Here is a 25,510-nt window from a genome sequence, read left to right as displayed (position 1 = left end):
ACTTCAAATGCACAGGCATCACAATGAGGAACAGAAATAATCTGGAAGACAAAATGCTTAAGGCAGGTGCTAAAACGTGTTGTATGCATACAATAACAAACATCGAAATTTTCAAATAAAGTACAAACTGACAGTAACCGAGGAGATGGGGAGAGGGATGCTGGGGGAAAATAGGGGGAGGGCCATCAAGGAACCTGTATGAAGGACACATGGACAAAGCCAAAGGGGGTAAGCTTAAGGGTGGGAGGTGGACATGGCTGGGACAGAGAAGCATGGTGGAGTGAAAATGGAGACAACTGTACTTGAACAACAATCATACATACATACATACCACTGTTTTCAAATTAGAGATTCATTCTCAACATTAACCAAATTGATTTCTCATTATTTGGGGTAAAACCAAAATTTCCAAGGTAGCTTGCTTTTCACTTTCTAAGGGAAAAATAAATTCTTCTAAAGCACATTTCAATATAAATGATAGAGAACAAACTGACAATGATCAGAGGGGAGGAGGTAGGGGGATAGTAGAGAAAAGGGGAAGAGGCAAGCCAAAAAACATGAATAAGGGCTTCATGGGCATGCACAGTGTGGGATCCATTGACCATGAGGTGGGGGTTGGTGGTGTGGGGCAGGAGAGAGCAACAGAAATAAAATCAGGACAACTCTAACTGAAAAATAAAAAAAGTTACAAGGTGAACTTAGTTTATTTTGTTAATAATAGGAAAAATATCTCTGCCTTTTTTCCCACCCTTCAGTATTTCTGTGTTAGATTGATTTTAACATTACAGGACAATTTGTTATACTTTTTCATACCTTCTATGAATAAAGAAAAGCATCCCAAGAAAACTCATTGGGTTGACTGACTCATCCATTGTTAGAATGAACTATCTGTTTGTTGCTTCAGAATTAGTAACAGGTGCATTCAATATGAATGACACATTCTTAGTCTATCTATAACTAATTTCCTACACGACAGTTTCTTCATAGCATTAGTCATTTCTGTATTTCTCAAAGTGTATATTAGAGGATTCAACATGGGTGTGATAACCATATAAGCCACACTTATGAATTTATCAATGGGGAAGTTAGAAACAGGTCTAAAATACATAAAAATGCAGGGAACAAAAAAGAGAATAACCACCGTGATGTGGGAACTACAAGTAGACAGGGCTTTGCGCCTCCCTTCCTGACTGTGAGTTTTAAGGGAACTTAGGATGACTCCATAGGATGTTAGTAAACCAATAAAGACGACCGTACAGATTACTCCACCATTTGCAACCATAGTGAGGCCTAAGACATGGGTGTCACTGCAGGCAAGTTCTAATAGTGGGTACATGTCACACATGAAGTGGTCAATGACATTGGGGCCACAAAAGGGCAGGTTGTACACAAAGAGAAGTTGGACCAGAGAATGAACAAAACCTGCAGCTGAGGACACAAACAACAGCAGGAGGCAAACCTGTCTATTCATGATGGTTATGTAGTGCAGTGGTTTACAAATGGCCACATAGCGATCATAGGCCATGGCCACCAGCAGGAAAACCTCAGTACCTCCAAAAAGGTGTTCCAGAAAGAACTGTCCCATGCAAGCTGAGAAGGAAATTGTCTTTTTCCCACAGAGTAGGTCTCTGATCAATTTGGGTGAAATGACATTGGAATACGCTGCATCAATGAGTGACAGATAGATAAGGAAGAGGTACATAGGGGAGCCCAGAGAGGGGCTGGCAAGAACAGTCACCACAGTGAGCAGGTTGCCCACCATTGTCACAATGTAAATGAGTAAAAATATGACAAATAATGCTTTCTGGCCCCCAGGATCCTGAGTGAGGCCCAGGAGGACAAATTCTGTCACATTGTTACTATATTCCATTCAGTCTTCTCTAAAGCCTGTTTCTAGGAGGAGAGGTCAGGAGAAGGGACCTGTAATGAAATGGTGAACACACTATGAATACATCCATTACATCTTGGAGTGTATATTCATTATTTTATCTTCTACAGGGGTTTACACACAATAAAGTTCTGGTTAAGATCCGTGAGTTCTTTTTCATAGCCTATTGCATCTTCCCTTGACAATTCTGTTTCTCCTCAGATGATTTTCTTTGGGCTACAAGTCAAGGTTTTCCCTCTCGGTCTTAGTAGTTGTCGAGAGAGAAAAGTACCAAATGCCTGACAGCCAGATGTGTCTTTCATAGAGCCTAGTTAAACTGTCAGTCCTGGGCACACAGGCAGTGACTTACTCTCTGGTAGAGGCAAAACAAAATTTCTAAATAAATTGGTACGATGTCAGTCCTGTGAGTTGGCAATATTTGTGGGGAGGACCTTGTAATATAACTGATGTAGCATCAATAATAATGTCTTTTTGGGAATAACACAACTAAACTATGATAAATTGTTATTAGGTATTCAGTCATTTATGTCTCAAAGGATGCTCAGTCTTCATGGATCTCTCATTAAATTTCCACAGACTGGAATACATCAAATTATGACGTAATTAGCTGATTGTTCCCTAAAGCAATTACCCAGTTGAACTCTGTGACGGTCAGCAATTTTTCTGTCTTCTTAAAAATAGTATTGGCTTTTTAAGAAGTTAGGTAATCTTTGTCTATCCTACAACCCTTAACACAGAGACACTATTTAGATTTTCACGAAATATTTTTGAACTTCACTGACTCATGACAATCATGAACTCTTATGCCACCAGCAGCTATTATTTCTTTCAAAACTCTTGCAGTGACTAAAGTATTGAGAAAGGAGAATTCTTTTCAGACACAAAAAGGGAGAAAAATACAATGAGTCATGGTTATATTTATGATTCCTCCAAGGTACTGAGAGTTCTCAGAAATGGAGCTTTGGTGCCCAGATTCCAAAAATCAGCATACTCAAGGGAAGAGCTCAACGTCAGTGTAAGAAGGCATGGGGTTGAGTCATTTCTAAATGTAATTGCATCTCTGTCTCAGTTTGCTCTTTTGAAGATAAAGGGCTGGAAATAGACAATCTCAGAAACCTTGTCCAGTCTTACCTTCCATGCGGCTCTTTGTGCAATCCAATCTTACATTCTATTCTACTGACTTTTTCATATTTTTATACTAAAATAGAAATGTCCAGACTATAACTCTTCCTCAAAAAGGCTACCCAGTAGTAAGTGGCAATTTATCATTACAGAAAACAAATACTGATTATGAGTTATTCTCTTCAGTGGATTTTCATTTAATACTCAAAGCACCCTTTCAGGGAGAGTTTAGCAGAGTGATGAATTACATGGACTCTGGAGACATTCTTATGTACTGAAATCCTAGCCTCACCACTTACTACTAGGTGACCTTGGGCAACCTAATAAACATTTCTGTGCCTCACTTTCATCCATTTTTTCAATGGGGATAACAATAAAGCTTTCCCCCTGGGTTGTTGTTTTATTGCAAGTAAATACCTAGAATACTGGCTGGCACCCAATAAACATTCAGTAAGTTATAACTAACTATCATTAATGTCCTTCAATGCTTCACTATCAACATTGTATCACAAGGAATCATCTGAGTCTTTGTCAATGTGGTGAGAATTATGGACATAGACTCAGGATAAAAAGAGTATTATACTCTATCAGGTCCTATTTAGGGATAGGCTAAGATTATACATCTCAGGAATTATGTATTGGATTACACATGAATAGTAGTATTCACTTGTGATGGAATGTATTTAGACAAGAAGCAAGTTGAATAACATGGAAAAAGTGGGATGCAGTTAATTGCATAGGATAAAATTTAAAAAGATCAAATCAGGAAGGAGAAATTCTATTTAAGAAACAAATATCCACAAGTAATGAGAGTATTAATGAGATAATTCAGTGAGATCAATATTCTTTTAAAAAACTCTTCTTCAAAAAAATTTCCTTTCTTGCAGAAGTGTTAGAAGCTGATCCCCTAAGACTTCCAGGGTTTAATCGGGAGGCATAATAAGATGCCATAAAAAATAAACACAAGACACAACGTAATACAGAAATGCAAAAAAGTTTTTTAAAAAATTGATCCCTCAGATTCCTCTACATCTGATGTTGAAGGACAAAATTAAGTAAGAGAGAATTGTACAGCTACAGATACAGACCTAAATTTTTTGCTTATTTTTTCTAGAGGAAAGTTACAAAATCACTTAAGTTCAAAGACAGACAAAGTGATTCCATTCCACAGATTTGGAGGGCAGAGAGAGGGAGGATGTGCTGAAAGGTAGATCTTTCTTTACAAGTCAGCTTTGAGGACCACTCTACCTGCCTCACTCACATTGCTGCTTCCAGTGTATTCAGAAGCTCTACCATACTTGAAGCTGTAGGCTGAAAAAAGGCACACCTATTGAAGAGCATGAGGATACAAGGTGGTCTATATCCAATTCTCTTTTTCTCACTCCTTACTTTATGAAGGATCTATCTAGTTCCCTTACTCTTACTAATCATCAAAGTTAGATTTCTCCAGAATAAATCTCCTACTAGCCAGTTAAATTATTTAGATGTAGAAACGGGGTATATACTCTATTCTCTGTTGTTTAAGTCGTCAAAGATCCAATACTATAAAACCTGACAGATAGTATTATTAGACTTTTAACTTAAACTGCTAAGTTAACACTTCTCTAGTTTAAAAAAATTTAACATAGTTTCTTAAGAGCCTCACTTTTTAAAAAGAAGTTAAAATTCCATACTAACAAAAATGGTCTCCAAAGTACTTTTAAATTACAGTGTTATGACTCTACAAGTAATAATAAACAAGGCAGTTCTCTGAACACAGGTTTCTTTCAAATATGTACTAATATGCATTGCAGATAATATATATACTCATTTTTCATTAAATTTATTGGGATGGTATTAGTAAGCTCATATAGGTTTCAAGTATACATTTCTATGATACATGATCTGTATACTGCACTGTGTGCCCACTACCCAAAGACTAATCATCTTTCATTACCAAAGATTTGACCCCTCAACCCTTCTTTACTAAAATCTACATTTCCTCTGGTTGCCACCAACTCTTTGCTGTGTCTACAAATTTAGGTTTTTAAAATGTTCACAGATATTGAGCTTCCATATCAGAAACAAAATCCCACATGGAAAACATAGTCATTAATATTGTAATAACTATGCAAGGGGCAGGGTTGTACTGTAAGTATCAAGGGGAACACACTGTGGAGTATATGATTGTGTGGCCACTTTGATATACCCCTAAAACTAGTACAAAACACTGAATATAAAGTATAACTTTAAAATTTAAAAATAAAAAATCTTACATCCAGCATCTAAAATAAAATAGCAATTTATTTCTCCCTACTTTAACACATTTGCTGTGTTACAGTTTTAAATTATCTCATTAATTTCATACTAAGTTTGAGGAATAACATGAGATATATGCACCCCTATGTTCATTGCAGCCTTATACATGGTGACCAAGACATGAAAACAACCAAAGTGTCCCTAAGTAGGTGACTGGATAAAAGAGATGAGGCACATACACACAATACTACCCCACCATGAGAAAAGATGAAACCCTGCCATTGCAACAATATGGATGGACCACGAGATTCTACTAAGTGAAATAAGTCAGACAGGAAAAGTCAAGGACCATATGATATCACTCATATCTGGTAAAGAAAGCTGAAAGTAACACATTAACAAAGAAGAAAAACAAACAAAAACTCATAGACAGAGACAACAGTATGCTGGTTAACCCAGAGGGAAAGGGAGAGGGTAGTAAAGGGCAAAGGGGGTCATATATATGGTGACAGAAAAAGATCTGACTTTGGGTGGTGAACACACAATGCAATATACACATGATGTATCATAAATTCTCTGACTCAAAGGTCTTAGAATAATTAGAAATATTAATTTACCACGTAAATTATAATACCCCGTGAACCAAGACTATAAACATATTAGTTTATCTGGAATGCTTTGAAAATTTCTCTTTGCTATTTAACAAAACAAAAAGTATCTATCAGACTATAGTGCTAGACACCAAACATATTTTCAATATTTGGTTTACTTTCTTATTTTGCTACCTTAATTTTCTTAATTCAGATTTTTTCCAATAAAAATACATATATTTAGGACATCAACAACATTTAAATATGTTGTATAAATTTTGGTTCTTCTAAGAACTCACCTCAGGTCTGTTCCTTAGTCTTTAAACTCAGAGCTTCTTTCATTGGCAGTGACTGTGGGAACCTCATGTATCTATGTGTGACCACAAAACACTGAATAATGGATAGTGATCACTAAATGTGAAAATAGTTTCCTGCAGCTGCCCTTCCCATGTTTCCACACAGACTCCCCATCACCTCAGTCTTTCACACAATGGTTGCAGTATCCAACACAGATATCTAGGATATAAAAACACTTAAATAAAACACAAATACATGTAAAATACTTGAACACTCTCACCTGCTGGGAAAATTCCTTCAGAGAAAAACAACAATGCTGTGTTCTCATGGCTATGTAAAAACTGGATGTATTTCTGGAAATTAACTTGGCCAAATCCATTATTTGCCAATACAAAAACCCCAGAAATTTTAAAACGCTGAAAGTAGTTGCTTCAATGTACTTCTCCTCAGCCAGTTGTGGTGAGGTAAACAAAAAGTACTTTCCTATGAGGACCTCGGACAGCATTCATGTTTCTGACCATTAATCTCTGTAGTTAACAAGACAACTGCTGGGATTTGTCTTCTTCAAATAGCCAGTGACTGGGCATTCTACCAGGTAGTAGAACTCTTCTGCCTTTCAGTCACTCAAAGAGCACATCCCTAAAGACCACTTTTTTTCTAATTAAAAGTATGTCTCATTCTCTACCCAACTTCATCCCAGGAAATTGGGACCTTATACATGTTTCTACAAGCAATGAGAGATATCTATGCTGAGGAAAATATACAAGGAAATATTTGAAGGATCAGAGATCAGTTGAAGATGAACTTCAGCTTAGGCAGAAAGTTGAGTTTCCAGAAATCTCTCAGGTATTTCTATCAGGAAAATAATTCTTCAATATTTTTTATCAGACCCAGCCTCTCTGGCTTTAAAAATTATATCTGTATTTAAAAAGAGAGGATGTAGGTCATTATAGATTACTTTATTAAAATATTTGGAACAAATTCAAATGAAGTTATGACAGTTCTTTCCCCTACAACAATCCTCAGAGAAAAAGACTTGGGTCTTGCCAAGAAAGAATAACACACAGACAAATACATGAAAAGCCTTTGCTTTGAAAAGAAACAATTAAATAAAGTGAATAAAAATTTACAGGTTTCATTTTAGGAAATCTTTAGGTAAGACAAACATTATTTAAGCCCAAATGAAAGGAAAACCAGTGTTGGGTCTCTTTACCTGCATATCCCTTGAAAAGAAGGTCCTTACTGCCAGGAGTGTTACTGCTGTTCACAGGCAAGGTACAGCCCAGAATGGCTATGAATATAGCCCAACAGAAAATTATAAATTTATTTAAAACCTTTTTTAGTTCACAAGTTTGCATGAGTATTTGTGTATTTAATGTATGATCCAAGACAATTCTTCTCCCAGTGTGACCCAGAGATGCCAAATTGTGCATGGCCCTGCTAGAGGTAGAAGCCGAGAGCTCAGAGGTAGAGAAATAGGGCCTTATGGAACTTACTGAAGTTGACCTTTCAACTACTGAATGGACAAGTAATCACAGTTGTGTAGTTCTGAAGTACTGAATACATGTCAGCAGAATCATAATGACTTCTAGTCCATTATTTCGGTTTTTTATTTTCAGCCTACTATCAATTGAGTTACTTTCTCCAAGACAGGAATTCTTTTCCAACAAGAGCCTGCCTCTATATCAAGTCTTTGATGCCTTCCACTGTAATTTCCCTAGGATGGTTTCCTATGGGCTCCACTGAGCATTTCCACATCTACTAATATTGTCATAAGGGCCTTAGATTTAAAGGCATTAAATACCTCTGTTTACCACTTGAAGATTTTAACTATGTGCTAAGCTCACCAAAAGATGGTGGTTTCCAGCTTAACAAAGAAATGGATGAAACCTAGCAACCCCAAGTATTGTACATATTACTTCTAAGATTGAAAGGGCACATGTAAGCACTGTTCTCTTGAGTTTAAGTGGCGTAAGATGGAAAACATATCCTTAATTTAAAAAAAAAACTATCTGATATGATAAGGTTACTCTGGACTAAATTAATACTCAGAACTTGAGAACAAATATATGCATAAATTCAATTCTCCACATTCTTCCAGCTGAATGAAAAGAAGTACTAATGCTTTCTGTTTATCTGAATGATAGATGTTTGCTAGATCTGACCATGATTATATTAGTGGAGAATGTCAGTTTATATACCCCAATAAGAATGATACACTGGAAACATTAACAGATACAGATATCGCCTCAAAACACAAAATATTTCATAGGAATTCTCTATAAGCCATATCTATTGTCATGCTTGGAAAGGAAATTTAGATATGAACATACTTGAAATAAGTTAGTCTATTACACTGATAACATCATAAGAATTTCTTAAAGAAAGAAGTTTGGGACAATGTGGGAGCTAGCGTGTACATTTTTAGTCAACTACACTGGTTCAATCTAGCCAAAATACAAAGCCTACACCAATCTGGGAAATATATGGTAATAACATGGTCCATGACCATTACAGAATTCTACAAATTCTACCTAATTCTTTACTATCTCTCTCGCATCCAACTATATAACAAAAAAGAGAGAACACTTACTCCAGGGGACTTAAATGGGAAGTAATTCATGCAGTGCCATTGGGACCCAATCCTGCTATTGCTCAGAAGTTCTCAGAAGGGTCCACTATATGAAAATTTGAAGCCTGCTGACTTTGGCAGAAGCCTAATCCCAACATCCTGTTTTGAAAACTTGAATTGGAGACTCAGTAATTCCCTAAAGCAGTGATCACATGCAGCTCATTGGAAAGAAAACTACTGGAGGTCATTGGATTTTGATATAGACACAATTTAATAGCATCACAAGTGCCCTTTATGTCATAGGTGATGTCATAACTTCATTCCCAAAAGCATGAAGTGGCATAATAAAGCTCTCAAATGAAATGGAAACAGTTCATAGAGAAATATGTTATGGGAGAACATAATGAAGGTAAGATTTTTTAAATCATTAAAATAGAAACAAAGAAAAGGAAAACAGCTGACAGTTGGTACCTATAGAGAAAAGACAGAAAAGGCAAATTGCTAGTATCAGAAATACAAGCAGATGAACACCATACAGATCCCTCATACAGGGGAAAAGCGACTAAAAACATGGCAACAAAAGATTTGACTTTAGTGCTGATTGGTGTGTCTCAGTGGTTTGAGTGTCATTCAACAAAATGAAAGTTCACCAATTCTATTCTCAGTCAGAGCACATGCCTGGGAGGAGGAACAGGTCCCAGGTTGGGGAGGTATAGGAGGAAACTAATTGATATTGCTCTTTCTCTCTTTCTATCTCCCTTCCTTCTCATCTCTAAAAATAAATAAATAAATCTATATTTAAAAAAGAAGATTTGACTTTGGGTAGTGAGCACACAAAGAAATATACAGATCATATATCATAGAAACGGACACTTGAAACCTATATAATCTTATTAAACAATGTCATCCCAATAAATTTAATTTTTTAAAAAGGAAACAAAATGTGGAAAAATAAAATAAAATTAGGATCCTCAAAATCAATACATTCTGTGTGAAGGAGACTGGAACCATTTCCACCATCATCTCAAGGATATAAGAAAGACAATTATAAACTACTGTGGGGTACAGATGAAAATAAAATCTTCCAACTCCCAGCCAAGATGGAGCCATAGGTGGAAATACTGTACCTCCTTGCACAACCAAATTTAAGCACAACAGAGATTTAGAAACAAGAACACAACCAAAACATACAAAAAAATTGAACTGTACTGAAATCCAACAACAGGGAGCATTCATCCAGACTGATAACAGGGGAAGTGTCAGTGGCTGATGGAGAGGGGATGCAGCGGGAAACAGTGGTGGCTGCTGGACAAACCCAGGCATGCAGGTGGCGGGTCACAGATCCCATGCAAGGGGTGGCAATGGGCAGACCCAGTGAGGGTGCATGGCAGCTGGCTTACACATTCACACAAAGATAAACCAGGCAAAAAAAGCAGTGAGACAGACTGCACAACCCAGGGCTCCAGTGAAGACAAATGAAGCCTAAAAGCACCAATTGGAAAAACTTTGAGGTGTTGAGGTGCTGGGAGAGGCTCTCAGCCTCACAGGATGGTCCTGGACCATACACAAGCCCACACACCTCGGAAAGAGCACCAGAAGGGCCCAATTTGCTTGTGGGAAGCAGCAAGAATGACCAAAATCTTAAAGAGAGAAGAACAAATGCCATTGATCCTTCTCTGACCCCACCCCCAGTCACAACCCAGCTACTGGGTTGACCTGCCCTGGTGAACATATAAGCCTATGCCCCTCATATGTAACAAGCATGAACAAACAAAAACATTGTGGCTCCAGCGGAAGAAAACTTCGAAGCCCCAGACCCAATACTTCTAAGAAACAAAGAGATAGCCAACCTATCACATGCACAGTACAAAACACTGGTGATCAGGATGCTCACAGAACTGGTCGATTTTAGTCACAAATTAGGTGAAAATGTGAATGCTACACTAAGTGATATGAAACACTATGCAAAGGAAACCAAAACTAATTGAAACAAAAGGGAAACTAAAATTAATGGAGTGGACCAGAAGGAAGAAAGAAACAACCAAACAGAAAATAATGAAGAAACTAGAATTCAAAAAAATGAAGAGAGGCTCAGGAACCTCCAGGACACCTTTAAAGGTTCCAACATCTGAATAATAGGGGTACTAGAAGGGACACAGGAAGAGCAACAAGTGGAAAACTTATTTGAACAAATAATAAAGGAGAACTTCCTGAATCTGGCAAAGGAAATAGACTTCCAGGAAGTCCAGGAAGCTCAGAGAGTCCCAAAGAAGTTGGACTCAAGAAGGAACACTCCAAGGCACATCAAAATTGCATTGCTCAAGATTAAGATGAAGAAGAGAATACTAGAAGCAGCAAGAGATAAGGGGACACTCACCTACAAAAGAGTTCCCATCAGACTGTCAGCTGATCTCAAAAGAGACCTTACAGGAAAATGGAGCTGGAAAGAAATATTCCAAGTCATGAAATCCAAAGACCTCTATCCAAGATTGCTCTTTCCAACAAAGGTCTCATTTAGAATGGAAGGGCAGATAAGGTACTTCTCAGATAAGATCAAGTTCAAAGAGTCCATCATCACCAAGCCCTTGTTATATGAAATGTCAAAGAAACTTATCTAGAAAAAGAAGATAAAAAATATGAACAGTGAAAAGATAGCAAACTCACAGTTATTAACAACCCCACCTAAAACTAAGCAGACAACTAGAACAGGAACAGACCACAGAAATGGAGATCACATGGAAGGTTAGCAACGGGAGAGTGAGAGGAGGAAAAGGGGGGAGAAGGTACTACGGATAAATAGCATAGATGGTAGGTACAAAATAGACAGGGCAGGAAAGAATGGTGTGGTATGTAGAAGCTGAAAAAGTTGTGACACATGTACATGGACTAAAGGGGGGAAGAGAGGGACAAAATGGGACAACTGTAATGGCAAAATTAATAAAATATAATTTAAAAAAGAAAATAATATTTTCCATGCGAAGTTGAAAATAAAACTTAAAATAGAAATAAAATTAAAAGAATAATCAATTGTACTTATATAAAATGTCAACTCGGTGAATTAGATAATTTAGATGAAACACATCAAGTATGAGGAAAACACAACCAGCTGAAATAACTCAAAGAAATTGATAAGCTAGTTAATCCTCCATCTCCTCAGAAATGAACCAACCTTTTTTGTAGACGTGATTGTGTCATAGGAAACACTAAGGAAGCTACAGAGATTACCGGAAATGGTAAGAGAATTTAGCAAGATTGTAAAATTCAAGGTCCAAAATATTATTCAATTGCACTTTTATATATTAACATCAACAACAATGGAAACTGACAACTATTTAAGTACCTTTTACAATAGCATCTGAAAATATAAATACTTAGGAAAAGATGAGCAAGATCCCTAGACTAAACTTACAGATATTCTCAGAATTAAGTTTTTAAACACCTAAATAATTGTATATATCATGTTCAGGAATTAGAAAATTCAGAATTCTTAAGATGTTATTCACTTAAAAATAAGTGAATATTTTAGATATATATGTATATATCTAAATGTATATACATGTATATTAAATACATATATATGTATTTAATATATATATATATTAAATGCATAGATATACATTCAACTCAATCAGAATAAAACTGAGAGCTTGCTGTTTTGGACATGTGAACAACTGTAATTCCACAAAACAAATACAATCTTTCATTCCACTTGCTGTTCTACAATGTGACTTTGCCACACCCTCACAAATAGCACTGCTATGAACATAGACATACACAAAGATGCTCAACATCACTAGCCATCAGAAGTGCAAATTAAAAACACAATAACATATCACCTGTCACAATTGACATCATTAATCAATCAACAAACAAGTGCTGGAGTGGTTGTGGACAAAAGGGAACCCTAGTCCACTATTGGTGGGAATGCAGACAGGTATAGCCATTCTGGAAAACATTATGGAATGTCCTTAAAACCTAAAAGAGAACTGCCTTTTCTTATTGTTCAGTTTTCACCCAAAAGAAAAGAAGGAACTCCTACCCTTCCTGACAGCCTGGATGAAACTGGAGAACATTATGCTAAGTGAAAGAACCCAGGGAGTGAACAACAACTACCATATGATCTCACCTATAAGAGGAACCCAGTGAACAAAATACACTAACAAGCAAAAGCTACTTACAAGACCTATAATAATGTATTATTGTCCTAAGAATAATAAACCAATTAAAAGAAAAGAGAGTCTAGAAATGGGTATACAGCTATTTAAAATTTATCATATTGGTGACATATCTGATTAGGAAACTAGGTTGCATCTTTTTTTTTATTTGACCCTTGATCAAGTACAGCTTTCTTTCTTGTATTCCCAGCCCTGCCCCCCCACCCCCAGTGATCACCATCTCCCTCCCATCTCTGCCCGTCACCTTAGTTATTGTCCATGTGTCCTTTATACTTGTTCATGTGAGTCCTTCCCCTTTTCCCCTGTGATTCTCTCCCATCTCTCCCCTGGACCCTGTCAGCACGTTCTGTATTACAGTGTCTTTGGTTACATTTTGCTTGCTTGTTTATTTTGTTGTTTAGATTCCTGTTAAAGGTGATATCATACGGTATTTGTCTTTCACTGCCTGGCTTATTTCACTCAGCATAATGCTTTCCAGTTCCATCCATGATGTTGCAAAGGTTAGGAGCTCCTTCTTCCTTTCTGCTGCATAGAATTCCATTTTGTAAATGTACCATAGGTTTTTGATCCAGTCATTGACCGATGGACATTTAGGTTGCTTCCAACTCTTGGCTATTGTAAATTGTGCTGCTATGAACATCGGGGTGCATAGGTTCTTTTGGATTGGTGTTTCAGGGTTCTTAGGATATATTCCTAGCAGTGGAATTGCTGGGTCAAAGGCAAGTCCATTTTTAGATTTATTAGAAAATTCCATACTGCTTTCCATAGTGGTTGTACCAGTCTGCAATCCCACCAACAGTGAACTAGGGTCCCCTTTTCCCCACAACCTCTTCAACACTTGTTGTTTGTTTCTTTGTTTATGGTAGCCATTCTGACTGGTGTTAAGTGGTATCTCATTGTGGTTTTGATCTGCATCTCTCCGATAGCTAGTGATATCGAGCATCTTTTCATGTATCTCTGGATCCTCTGTATATCCTCCTTCTCGAAGTGTCTGTTCATGTTCTTTGCCCATTTTTAATTGTGTTGCTCATCTTCTTTGAGTAGAGTCGTGTGAGTTCTTTCTATATTTTGGGGATTAAACCTTTGTCTGAGGTGTCATTGGCAAATATGTTTTCCCAAACTGTTGTTTCTCTTTTTATCTTGATACTGTTTTCCTTGGCCATGCAGAAGCTTTTAAGTTTGATGAGATCCCATTCGTTTATTCTTTCTGTTATGTCCCTTGTTCTAGGGGACGTATCAGTAAAAATATTGCTGCCTGGAATATCTGAGATTTTCCGGCCAATGCTCTCCTCTAGGACTTTAATGGTTTCCCGGCTTATATTTAAGTCTTTTATCCACCATGAATTTATTTTGGTGTATGGTGTAAGTTAGTGCTCGAGTTTCATTTTTTTGCATGTGTCTGTCCAGTTCTCCCAACACCATTTGTTGAAGAGGCTATCTTTACTCCATTTTAAGTTACTGCCCCCTTTGTTGAATATTAATTGACTGTAGAGATTTGGGTTTATTTCAGGGCTCTCTGTTCTATTCCATTGGTCTATGTGCCTGTTTTTATGCCAGTACCAGACTGTTTTGATTACAGTGGCCTTGTAATACAGTTTGATATCAGGTATTGTAATCCCTCCTACTTTGTTCTTTTTTCTCAAAATTGCAGCTGCTATTCGTGGTCTTTTGTGGTTCCGTATAAATTATTGAAGTGTTTGTTCTATGTCTGTGAAATATGCTATTGGCACTTTAATAGGTATTGCATTGAATCTGTTGCTTTTGGTAGTATGGACATTTTGACGATGTTAATTCTTCCAATCCATGAACACGGTATAGGTTTCCATTTGTTTGTGTCTTCCTTGATTTCTGTCTTCAGTGTGGTGTAGTTTTCTGCATACAGGTGTTTAACCTCCTTGGTAAGGTTTACTCCCAGATATTTTATTTTTCTTTTTGCTATATCAAATGGGATTTTTTTCATGATTTCTGCCTCTGCTGTTTCATTGTTAGTATAGAAATATGCCTTTGATTTCTGGATATTGACTTTGTAACCCCCTGTTTTGCCAAATTCATTTATTAGTTTGAGCAGTTTTTTGGTAGAGTCTATAGGATTTTCCATGTACACTATCATGTCATCTGCAAACAATGACAGTTTTGTTTCCTCCTTTCCAATTTGGATGCCTTTTATTTCCTTTTCTTGTCTGATCGCTGTGGCTAGAACTCCCAATACTATATTGAATAGAAGTGGCGAAAGTGGACAACCTTGTCTTGTTCCCGATCTTAGTGGAAAAGCTTTTAGGTTTTGCGCATTGAGTATGATGTTGGCTGTAGGTCTTTCATATATGGCCTTTATTATATTGAGGAATGCTCCCTCTATTCCCACTTTGCTGAGTACCTTTATCATAAATGGGTGTTGTACCTTATCAAAAGCTTTTTCCGCATCTATTGATATGATCATGTCGTTTTTGTGATTGCTTTTGTTTATGTGGTGTATTATATTTACTGATTTACGAATATTGAACCATCCTTGCATCCCTGGGATGAATCCCACTTGGTCGTGGTGTATGATCTTTTTGATGTATTGTTGGATGCGATTTGCCAATATTTTGTTGAGGATTTTAGCGTCTATGAACATCAGCAATATTGGCCTTAAGTTTTCTTTCTTTGTTGTGTCTCTATCTGGCTTTGGAATTAGGATGATGCTGGCTTCATTAAAAGAGTTCGGGAGTTTTCCATCCTTTTGGATTTTTTGAAATAGTCTGTGAAGAATCGGGGTTAGTTCTTCCTTAAAAGCTTTGTAGAATTCTCCCATGAAACCATCTGGTCCAGGGCTTTTGTGCGATGGGAGTTTTTTCATTACTTCTTCAATTTCATTTGCTGTTATTGGCCTGTTCAGGTTTTCTGCTTCTTTTTCATCGAGTTTTGGAAGATTATATTTTTCTAGAAATTTGTCCACTTCTTCTAGGTTTTCAAATTTCTTCGCATACAACTCTGCATAGTAATTCCTTACAATCCCTTCTATTTCTGTGGTATCAGCTGTAATGTCTCCTTTTTCATTTCTGATTGTGTTTATTTGGGTCCTCTCTTTTTTTCTTGATGAGCCTACTTAAAGGTTTATCTATTTTGTTTATCTTTTTAAAAAATCAACTCTTGGATTCATTGATCCTTAGAATTGTGCTTTTAGTCTCTATGTCATTTAATTCTGCTCTATTCTTGGTTATTTCCTTCCTTCTACTTGCTCTGGGCTATCTCTGTTGTTGTTCCTCGAGTTCTTGGAGGTGTTGAGTTAGGTTGTTTGTTTGAAATGTTTCTATTTGCTTTAGGTAAGCCTGTATCACTATGAACTTCCCTCTCAGGACTGCCTTCACGGTGTCCCATAAGTTTTGGATTGTTGTGAGTTCATTTTCATTTGTTTCCAGAAACTTTTTATTTCTTCCCTGATTTCCATCTTGACCCATTTGTTGTTTAATAGCATACCATTCAGTCTCCATGATTTTGGGTGTTTTGGGTTTTTTCCTTTGGGGTTAGTTTCCAATTTCAGTCCCTTGTGATCAGAGAAAATGCTTGGTATGATTTCTATTTTCCTAAATTTGTTGAGTCTTATTTTGTGTCCTATCATGTGATCTATCTTGGAAAATATTCCATTTGCATTTGAAAAGAATGTGTATTTAGCTGCTTTAGGATGAAGGGCTCTATATATATATCAATTAGGTCCATTTCATCTAGAGTGTCATTTAATGCTGCAATATCTTTGTTGATATTTTGTTTGGAAGATCTGTCCATTTTTGACAGTGGGGTGTTAAAATCCCCTTCTATAATTGTGTTGCTGTCAATATCTTTCTTGAGGTCCTCTAGGATTTTCTTTATATATTTGGTGCTCCTATGTTGGGTGCATATATATTTATGATGTTAATGTCTTCTTGATGTTCTCCGCTTGAGCAATATGAAGTGACCTTCTGGGTCTCACTTTATGGCCCTGTTTTTGAAGTCTATTTTGTCTGATATGAGAATTGCTACCCTGGCTTTTTCTTCTTGTCCATTTGCTTGGAAAATTTGTTTCCATCCTTTCACTTTTAGTCTGTGATGGTCTTTTGTCCTGAGGTGGGTCTCTTGTAGGCAGCATATGTGTGGGTCACGCTTTCTTATCCATTCAGCTATTCTTGTCTTTTAATTGGTGCATTTAATCCATTTACATTTAAGGTTATTATTGAAAGGTACTTATTCATTGCCATTTATGTACCTGTGTTCCTCTCCGTCTCTCTCTTTTCCTTCCTTTCCTTAAGGCAGCCCTTTTAGTAATTCTTGTAGAGCTGGTTTGGTGGAAGCATATTCTTTTAGACTTCTTTTGTCTTGGAAGCTCTTTATTTGGCCTTCTATCTTGATTGAGAGCCTTGCTGGGTAAAGTAGCCTTGGTTGTAGGCCTCTGTTTCTCATTACTTGAAATATTTCTTGCCATTCTCTTCTTGCTTGGAATGTTTCCATTGAGAAGTCAGTAGCCAACCTTATTGGGACCCCCTTGTACATTACTTCCTTTTTCTCCCTTGCTGCCTTTAGGATTCTCTCTTTGTCTTGGAGGTTTGCCATTTTAATGACCCAGCCTACCACTTTTAGGAAAGGGTGGGCATAAGTTAAGTGTCTTGTTAAGAAGGGTGGGCTTGTGAGTTGTATCTAGAAAGCAGTGTGGTTGCGGGTGGTCAGATTTGAGGTAAGGTGACAAGTACAGGTTAGTAACTGGGTGTAGCACGTCAGTAAATAGAGTAATAGAATTCAGGCACCTGTAAGGTGTTCTAAGGTCCGAGAGATGTGTTATGAAGTATTACTGTTGTACAGAACAGCTCTTAGTTACAATAATATTAGAGCAACACTCACGTGATAGATTCTATGTGATCTGTCTAAATGGGGGTTATAGAGCTTGGGTAGTATAGCAAAGGAAAGCAGGTGAAGTATAGAAAATCCGCAAAACACTGTGAAGGAAAGAGCAGTGGGAACCTGTCAGGTAGTACAGTATACCCAGCCAGGACTAAAAAACCTGTACAGAAAGAGGTGGGATACATAGATATTCTTAAAATAAAAAAAGGAGTAAGAATAATGCAAAAAAGTAATACACCTAAAAGAAAACTAAGCAACACACAAACAAACAATCCAACACACACACACACACACACACACACACTCAAAAGTCATGAGAAAAGGGGAATAAGTGGAAAATTTGGGAAGAACAGAAGGACCAAACCCGGACAAAAAGGAAAAGAATCGAAGGACAGAGTATTGAAAGATAGAGCAACAATACAGTTTACAAGATATAAGATTAATTACAAAAGAGGTTGAGAAAGAAAAAAGGGGGAAGACACACAGAGAGACACACACAGAGACACACACACTCGAGAAGGAAAAAAAAAAAAAAGGAAGCACCCTTCCTTTGTTGGTTTCAAACTGTCCAAACCTGTTTTTCTGATTGTGGCGTCTCTGAGGGCAGGTATGCAGGCGCCCCGCACGAGCAGGCTGCCGATTGGTCTGTGGTTGAGCACAGCCCCGGGAGGCTGCTTGTGTCCCTCGGTATCCGTATCCGGCACTGTCCTCCTCAGTCCCGTGGCGGGACCCAGGCGTTCCCACCCCTCCCCTGGATGGCTGCTGGGTGGGTGGGCCCTGAGGCAATCTTCGGTCTTAGAGCCACTCAGTTCACTTTCCAATAGAGACTCTCCACAAAGCCTGTCTCTCAGCCCAGCCCAATCCCAAAAGAGCAGCAATGACAGTGTCCTTCTTAAATCCCTTGGGCTGGCAGGCTGGCAGGCTGGCAACCACAGACTCCGCAGTTGCCACCCTTTAAGTTAACTTAAGCCCACAGGTCTCTGCCCGGTATTAACCTGCCTGCCTAGACAGGGAAGGGGGAGTCAGTTCTCTCCCACGGAGTCTGTTGCCAGCCCACCGGGTACCAGACCTCCAGAGTTCACTCCATCACAGGCGCCCCGGCCCTGGATTCGGACGGGGCTTCTGTTTCCCCCTGATGGTGCCGGCCCCCATTGCGCGCGAATTCTCATGGGTACTCACGCTCCGCAGGAGGTCACCTGCCCTAGGCGCCCCTGGGGGCAGCCCGCAGCCTAGAAGGTGGCAGGCGTGCAGCCGCTTTTGTCCTCACTCGCCTTCTGGAGTCCTTGCCGACCTGCAGGTGTCTGGTTCCTCTGTCACACTCTCTGGTCTCCTATTTTCATAAATGTTGGGGAACTGTTGGTTGATTATGCTGTTTTTCGGTAGATCCGCCTGGATTTTCCACCAGATGCTCGAGAGCTGGGTTCCCTGGGTGCTACTCTGTAGCCATCTTAACCTCTGTCACCATCTTAAGCCCCCCCCCCCCCCCAGTTTTCTCTCATTAATTAGGACCAAGCACACAACTCAGTCCAGGGAATTTCTTGTTTCATCATCCTGGGGAGCCCAAGATAACCATGGGCATTTTCCATTGAAAACCTAAAGGAACAATGACTGTGTTCATTGGTACAAGTATATGTCTTTAGGCAGCAGGGCTTTCAATTTATTTTATTTTATTTTTAAATTTAATCTTATTCAAGTACAGCTTTCTGTTTTATATTCCCTGCCCTGCCCCCTAGTGCTCCCCACCTCCCTCCCATTTCCTCCCCCCACTGTAATTATCGTCCAAGTGTCCTTTATACTTGATCATGTGAGTCCCTTCCCTTTTCCCCTATCCTTCTCTCCCCTCTCCTCTCTGGACCCTGTCAGCCTGCTCCGTATTTCAGTGTCATTGTTCATAACTTGCTTGCTTGTGTGTTTTGTTGTTTAGATTCCTGTTAAAGGTGATATCATGTGGTATTTGTCTTTCACCGCCTGGCTTATTTTCCTCAACATAATGTTCTCTAGTTCCATTCATGATGTTGCAAAAGGTAGGAGCTCCTTCTTCCTTTATGCAGCATAGCATTCCATTGTGTAAATGTACCATAGCTTCTTGATGCAGTCATTTACTGATGGGCATCTAGGTTGCCTCCATCTCTTGGCTATCATGAATTATGCTCCTATGAACATCAGGGGGCATAGGTTCTTTTGGATTGGTGTTTCAGGGTTCTTAGGATATACTCCTAACAGTGGAATTGCTGGGTCAAAAGGCACGTCCATTTTTAGATTTCTTAGAAAATTCCATACTGTTTTCCATAGTGGTTGTACCAGTCTGCAATCCCACCAACAGTGAACTAGGGTCCCCTTTTCCCCACACCCTCTCCAGCACTTGTTGTTTGTTTCTTTTTTTTATCATAGCCATTCTGACTGGTGTTAAGTGGTATCTCATTGTGGTTTTAATTTGCATCTCTCTGATAGCTAGCGATATCGAGCATCTTTTCATGTGTCTCTGGATCCTCTGTATGTCCTCCTTGGAGAAATGTCTGTTCAAGTCCTTTTGGGCAGCAGGGCTTTCAAATGTACCAAGTTCAAACTTCCAAGTAACTGAATCAAAGATACCTTAGGTGGGTTATCATGTGTAATAGGTGTAAGAATGATGAAGCTCATTCTGAGTTCTACATTTGATTCAGTGACTTTTGTCTGTTCTCACTATAGGAGAGATGGCCTGATTTCAGTATAGGCATGGCTAAAGTATATAGCTATCCTTTAGGTAAAAAACCAGCATTGTTTTGTCCTGTCTTTTGTCTCAAGTGGCACTGACATAGAGACTTCACCATCTCATTTCATCATTTTATCATGTTGGATGCTTCTGAGTAATGGGAAAACAACTGAGATTAGTGGCATAGACTAGGTATTTTAAAATATTCAACAAACTAGAGAAAACCATGTCTAGACAGCTGAAGGAAAAGAAAACTGTAAAACAATGTCTCTTTTGCAAGTGATTTATATACATAAACAGATGAAAATCATGAAAAAGAACACAAATACATTGTGGACAATAATTGAAATAAGAAATCCACTGAAGTGGCTCAACAGTAGATCTGAGCAAATCAGTAAAGTTGAGGATGGGTCACTGAGATGATACTGTTAGGGGAACTGGTACATAGAGCTGTTCAGCGCTCCCTTTGTCAAATATTAATTTACAATAGAGACTTATGTTTATTTCTAGGCTCTTTATTCTGTTCCATTGGTCTATGTGTCTGTTCTTATGCCAGTGATTACAGTGGCCTTGTAATACAGTTTGATATCAGGTATTGTGATCACTCTTACTTTACTCTTCTTTCTCAAAATTGCTGCAGCCTTTTGGGGTCATTTATGGTTCCATACAATTTTTTGAAATGTTTGTTCCATACCTGTGAAGTAAGCCATTGGTGCTTTAATAGGTATTGATTTGAATGTATAAATTGGTTTGGTTAGTATGGACATTTTCATGATGTTAATTCTTCTGATCCATGAACACGATATATGTTTCCATGTTTTTGTGTCTTTTTAAATTTCTTTCTTCAGTGTTGTGTGGTGTAGTGAGTACAGTGTTTTACCTCCTTGGTTTAGTTTATTTCTAAGTATTTTATTTTTCTTGTTGTTATATCAAATGGAATTTTTATTTCCTGATTTCTGTTTCTGATGTTTCAGTGTTGGTGTACAAAACTGAGTTTGATTTCTAAATATTGATTTAATATCCTGCTGTTTTGCCAAATTAATTTATTAAGTTGAGCAGGTTTTTTCTTGCTGGGGTCTATGGGATTTTCTATATAGACTATCATGTCCTTTGCAAGCAATGACAATTTTTCTTCCTCCTTTTCAATTTGGATGCTTTTATCTTGTTGTCTGATTGCTGTGGCTTGGACTTCCAATACTATGTTGAATATAAATGGTGAAAGTTGACAATCTTGTCTTGTTTCTGATCTTAGTGGGAAAGTTTTCAGTTTTTGTCCATTGAGTATGATGTTGGCTGTAGGTATCCCATATATGGCTTTTATTATATTGAGGAATACTCCCTCCATTGGCACTTTCCTGAGTGTTTTTATGATAAATGTGTGCTGTACCTTATCAAGTGCTTTTCCTGCATCTATTGGTACGATCATGTGATTTTTTGCCTTTTCTTTTGTTTATGTGACATACTACTTTTGTTGATTTGTGAATATTGTATTATCCTTGCATCCCTGGGATGAGTCCCACTTGGTCATGGAGAATGATCTTTTTAATGAATTGCCGGATGTGGTTTCCCAATATTGCATTGAGGATTTGAGCATCTACGTTCATCAGTGATATTGGTCTGAAGTTTTGTTTCTTTATTGTGTCTTTATCTGGTTTTGGGATTAGGATAATGCTGGCTTCATAAAAAGAGTTTTGGAGCCTTTTATCTTCTTGGAATTTTTTACATACTTTGTGAAAATATGAGTTAGTTCTTTCTTAAGTTCTTTGTTGAATTCTCCTGTAAAACCAGCTGGTCTAGAGCTTTTGTGTGTTGGGAGTTTTTTGATTGCTGTTTCAATTTTGTCAGCTGTTATTGGCCTGTTGAGGCTTTCTGCTTGTACTTCATTGAGTTTGGAAGATTATATTTTTCTAAAAATTTGTCCATTTTGTGTAGGTTTTCAAATTTCTTGGCATATAGTTTTTCATAGTAAATTCTTACAATCCTTTGGGTGTCTATGGTATCAGTTGTGATTTGTCCCCTTTCATTTCTGATTGTGTTTATTTAGGTCCTTTCTCCTTTTTCATTGATTCATCTGTTTAAAGGCTCATCAATTTTGTTTATTTTTTCAATAAACCAGCTCCTGGATTTTTTGATTCTTATAATTGTGCTTGTAGTCTCTATGTCATTTAATTCTGCTCTGATGTTGGTTATTTCTTGCCTTGTACTTTCTCTGTGTTGTCTTCATTGTTGTTCATTGAGTTCTTGTAGGCATAGGTTATGTTGTTTAGTTGAAATGATTTTATGCTTGTTTGGTAGGCCTGTATCCCTATGAACTTTCTTCTCAGGACTGACTTTACTGTGTCCACAGGTTTTGGGTTGTTGTGAGTTCATTTTAGTTTGTTTCCAGAAACTATTTGGTTTTTTTCTTCATCTCATTCTTGAGGTATTCATTAATAACATGCTATTCAATGTCCATGAGTTTGAGTGTTTTTGAGTTTTTCCTTGAGGTTGGTTTCTAGTTTCAGACCCCTGTGGACCGAGAAAGTGCTTGATATGACTTTAATTTTCTTGAATTTGTTCAGGCTTGTTTTGTGTGTTATCATGTAGTCTATCTTTCAAGGGTTTCCATGTGCTTGTGAAAAGAATGTGAATTTTGTTTCTCTGGGTTGAAAGTCTCTGTATATATCAGTTAAGTACATCTGATATAGGATAATGGTAAATGCTGCAATATCTTTGTTGATGTCTTGTTGGGAAGATCTATCTATTTGTTGAAAGTGGGGTATTGGAATCCTCTACTATGATTGTGTTGCTGTCTATATGTTTCTTGAAGTCCTCCAATATTTCTGTTATGTATTTTAGGTGGTCTTATGTTGAGTGCATATATATTTACAAAGTTTATGTCTTCTTGATAGATTCTGCCCTCTAATATTTTGTAGTGACCTGCTGGGTTTGTTTTTATGGTCTTTTTTTGTAGTCCATTTTGCCCGATGTGAGAAATGCTACCCTGGCTTATTTTCTGTGTTTGTTTGCTCAGAATAATTGTCTCCAGCCCTTCACTATCTGTCTTTGTAGGTCTTTTGTGCTGAGGCGGGTCCCTTGTAGGCAGCATATGTATGGGACATGCTTTCCAATTCATTAAGCTATTCCATGAATTTTGATTCGAGCATTTGATCTGTTTATGTTTAAGGTTATTATTTATCGGTACTTACTGATTGCCATTTTTTGTACCTATGTTCCTCTCTCTGGTTCTTTTCCCTACTTTTATTAAAGCAGTCATTTTAGCATCTCATGCAGATCAGGTTTGGTGGTGGTGCATATTTTTAGACTTCTTTTGGCTTGGAAGCTCAATATTTGGCCTTCCATATTAAATGAGGGCCTTGCTGGGTAAAGTAGCCCTGGTTGCAGGCCTCTGGTTTTCATTATTTGGAATATTTCTTGCCATTCTCTCTGGATTTGGAGAGTTTCTTTTCAGAAGTCAACTGCTAGCCTTATCAGGGCTCCCTTGTATGTGACTTCTTGTTTCTCCCTTGCTGCCTTTAAGATTCTTTCTTTGTTTTGTAATTTTGGCATTCTACTTATGGCTTGTCTTGGGGTGGGCCTCTTTAAGTGCCTCTGGATTGGGACTCTCCAAGTTTTAGGAAGTTGTGTAAATTTCTTTCTCATCAAATTAGGAATGTTCTCCATCATTACTTTTTCAAACAGGTATTCTATCCCTTGGTCTTCTTCTCCTTCTGGTATCCCTATCATACCGCTATTATTTTATTTCATGTTGTCCTATACTTCCCTTACCACCACTTCATTCTTTCTGAGTCTTTTTTGCTTTTCTTGCTCCATCTAGGTGTTTTTTTCCTTCTTTTACCTGTTCTTCAAGCTCAGTGATTTGGTCCTCTGCTTCATGCAGCCTGCTTGCAATTTCTTTTACTGTGTTTTTTCTTTCTGAGATTTTCTTGTTCATTTCTTCCTGTTTTTTTTGTTGATAGTTTTTGTTTTCTTTTTCATGCTGATGTAGTTCTCACTCAGTTCCTTGTATTTGTCTGTGAGTTCCTTGAGCATCTTTATAACTATTATTTCCAATTTTATATCTGACAGTTTTGTTACCTCCATTTTCTTTATCTCTTTTAGTTGGGAGTCTTCCATTCTTTTTGGTTTCATGTTCTTTTTTTGTCTCCCATTTTAGTTGACTCTTTTTGTTTGTTTGTGTGCTCCCAGATGTTTTGCGTTGGTAGCTGTCTTCGTAGGGTGAACATTTATGTTAGGCATTGCATGAGTTTCAGTGGTGTGGTCTCTTTGATCTCCTGGGCTGGATGCTATAGGTTTGCCCTTTCTTCTGTTTCTGTGGGCTCTTTTTGTAATTGGGTTTTTATCTTTTGGTGGTTCCTTCATTGGTGGTTTCTCTCCTCTAGCAGGTATACTGATGTCTGTAGTTCCCACCTATTCTTGTATATGATCAGTGTCAGGGACTAGGCAAAATAGATTAAGACAGCGTCAGAGAGTATTTGATGGTTTTTAAGGTAGCAGCATGTAGAGTAGACATAAGAGATTCTTAGGATAAGTATAATGTGAACTGTGATATTTCACTGAACTAGCCACTTTTTATAAAAGGTGAAAGGAAGATAAGACTCTTATTAGAGGGGAGGATGATTGTGAGCTGACTACACAAAACAGAGCAAGGTTAGGTGATGAGGTGCAGTGATAGTAAAGGTTAGAAAGTCGGCAAGTGTGAGAGATAACAGAGTCAACCACAATAATAATAATGCTCAGGATTGAAGTGAAGTGGGCTAAGTTCAGGGAGGGTTGCAATATGTACAATTGTCTGGAACAACAATTGTGTATAATAGTACTGGGACAACATTAATGTGACCAGAAATATGTAATTTGGATAACCAGAATGGAAAGTACTTGATCAATAGTCGTGTATTATTGTAACATAAGTGAAGCAAAAAAAAAATTAAAGAGATAACTAAGGAGTCAATAAAGAGAGCATAAGGAAAACCAAGCAATGCAATTAAACAGGGAAAGAAAACCTGGAAAACTAAACAGAAGAAAGATAATTAAAAATACTAATAAAATAAAAGTTGTAAAAATAATGAAGAGATAATAATAATACAC

General features: G+C 37.7%; 1 protein-coding gene across 1 annotated transcript; it reads right to left on the bottom strand.

Moving 5' to 3' along the window:
• Positions 1-922: 922 nt before the first annotated feature.
• On the bottom strand, positions 923-1,912 carry LOC118991436 (olfactory receptor 4A5-like). The gene has a single exon (XM_037052651.1). It carries the CDS (start codon positions 1,868-1,870, stop codon positions 923-925), a length of 948 nt encoding a protein of 315 aa, XP_036908546.1. The 5' UTR covers positions 1,871-1,912.
• Positions 1,913-25,510: the final 23,598 nt, after the last annotated feature.

Source organism: Sturnira hondurensis, unplaced genomic scaffold, assembly GCF_014824575.4.
Source record: "Sturnira hondurensis isolate 20B ecotype Veracruz unplaced genomic scaffold, ASM1482457v3 Scaffold0007521, whole genome shotgun sequence".
Classification (NCBI taxonomy): domain Eukaryota; kingdom Metazoa; phylum Chordata; class Mammalia; order Chiroptera; family Phyllostomidae; genus Sturnira; species Sturnira hondurensis.
This window is presented reverse-complemented; position numbering and strand designations above follow the sequence as displayed.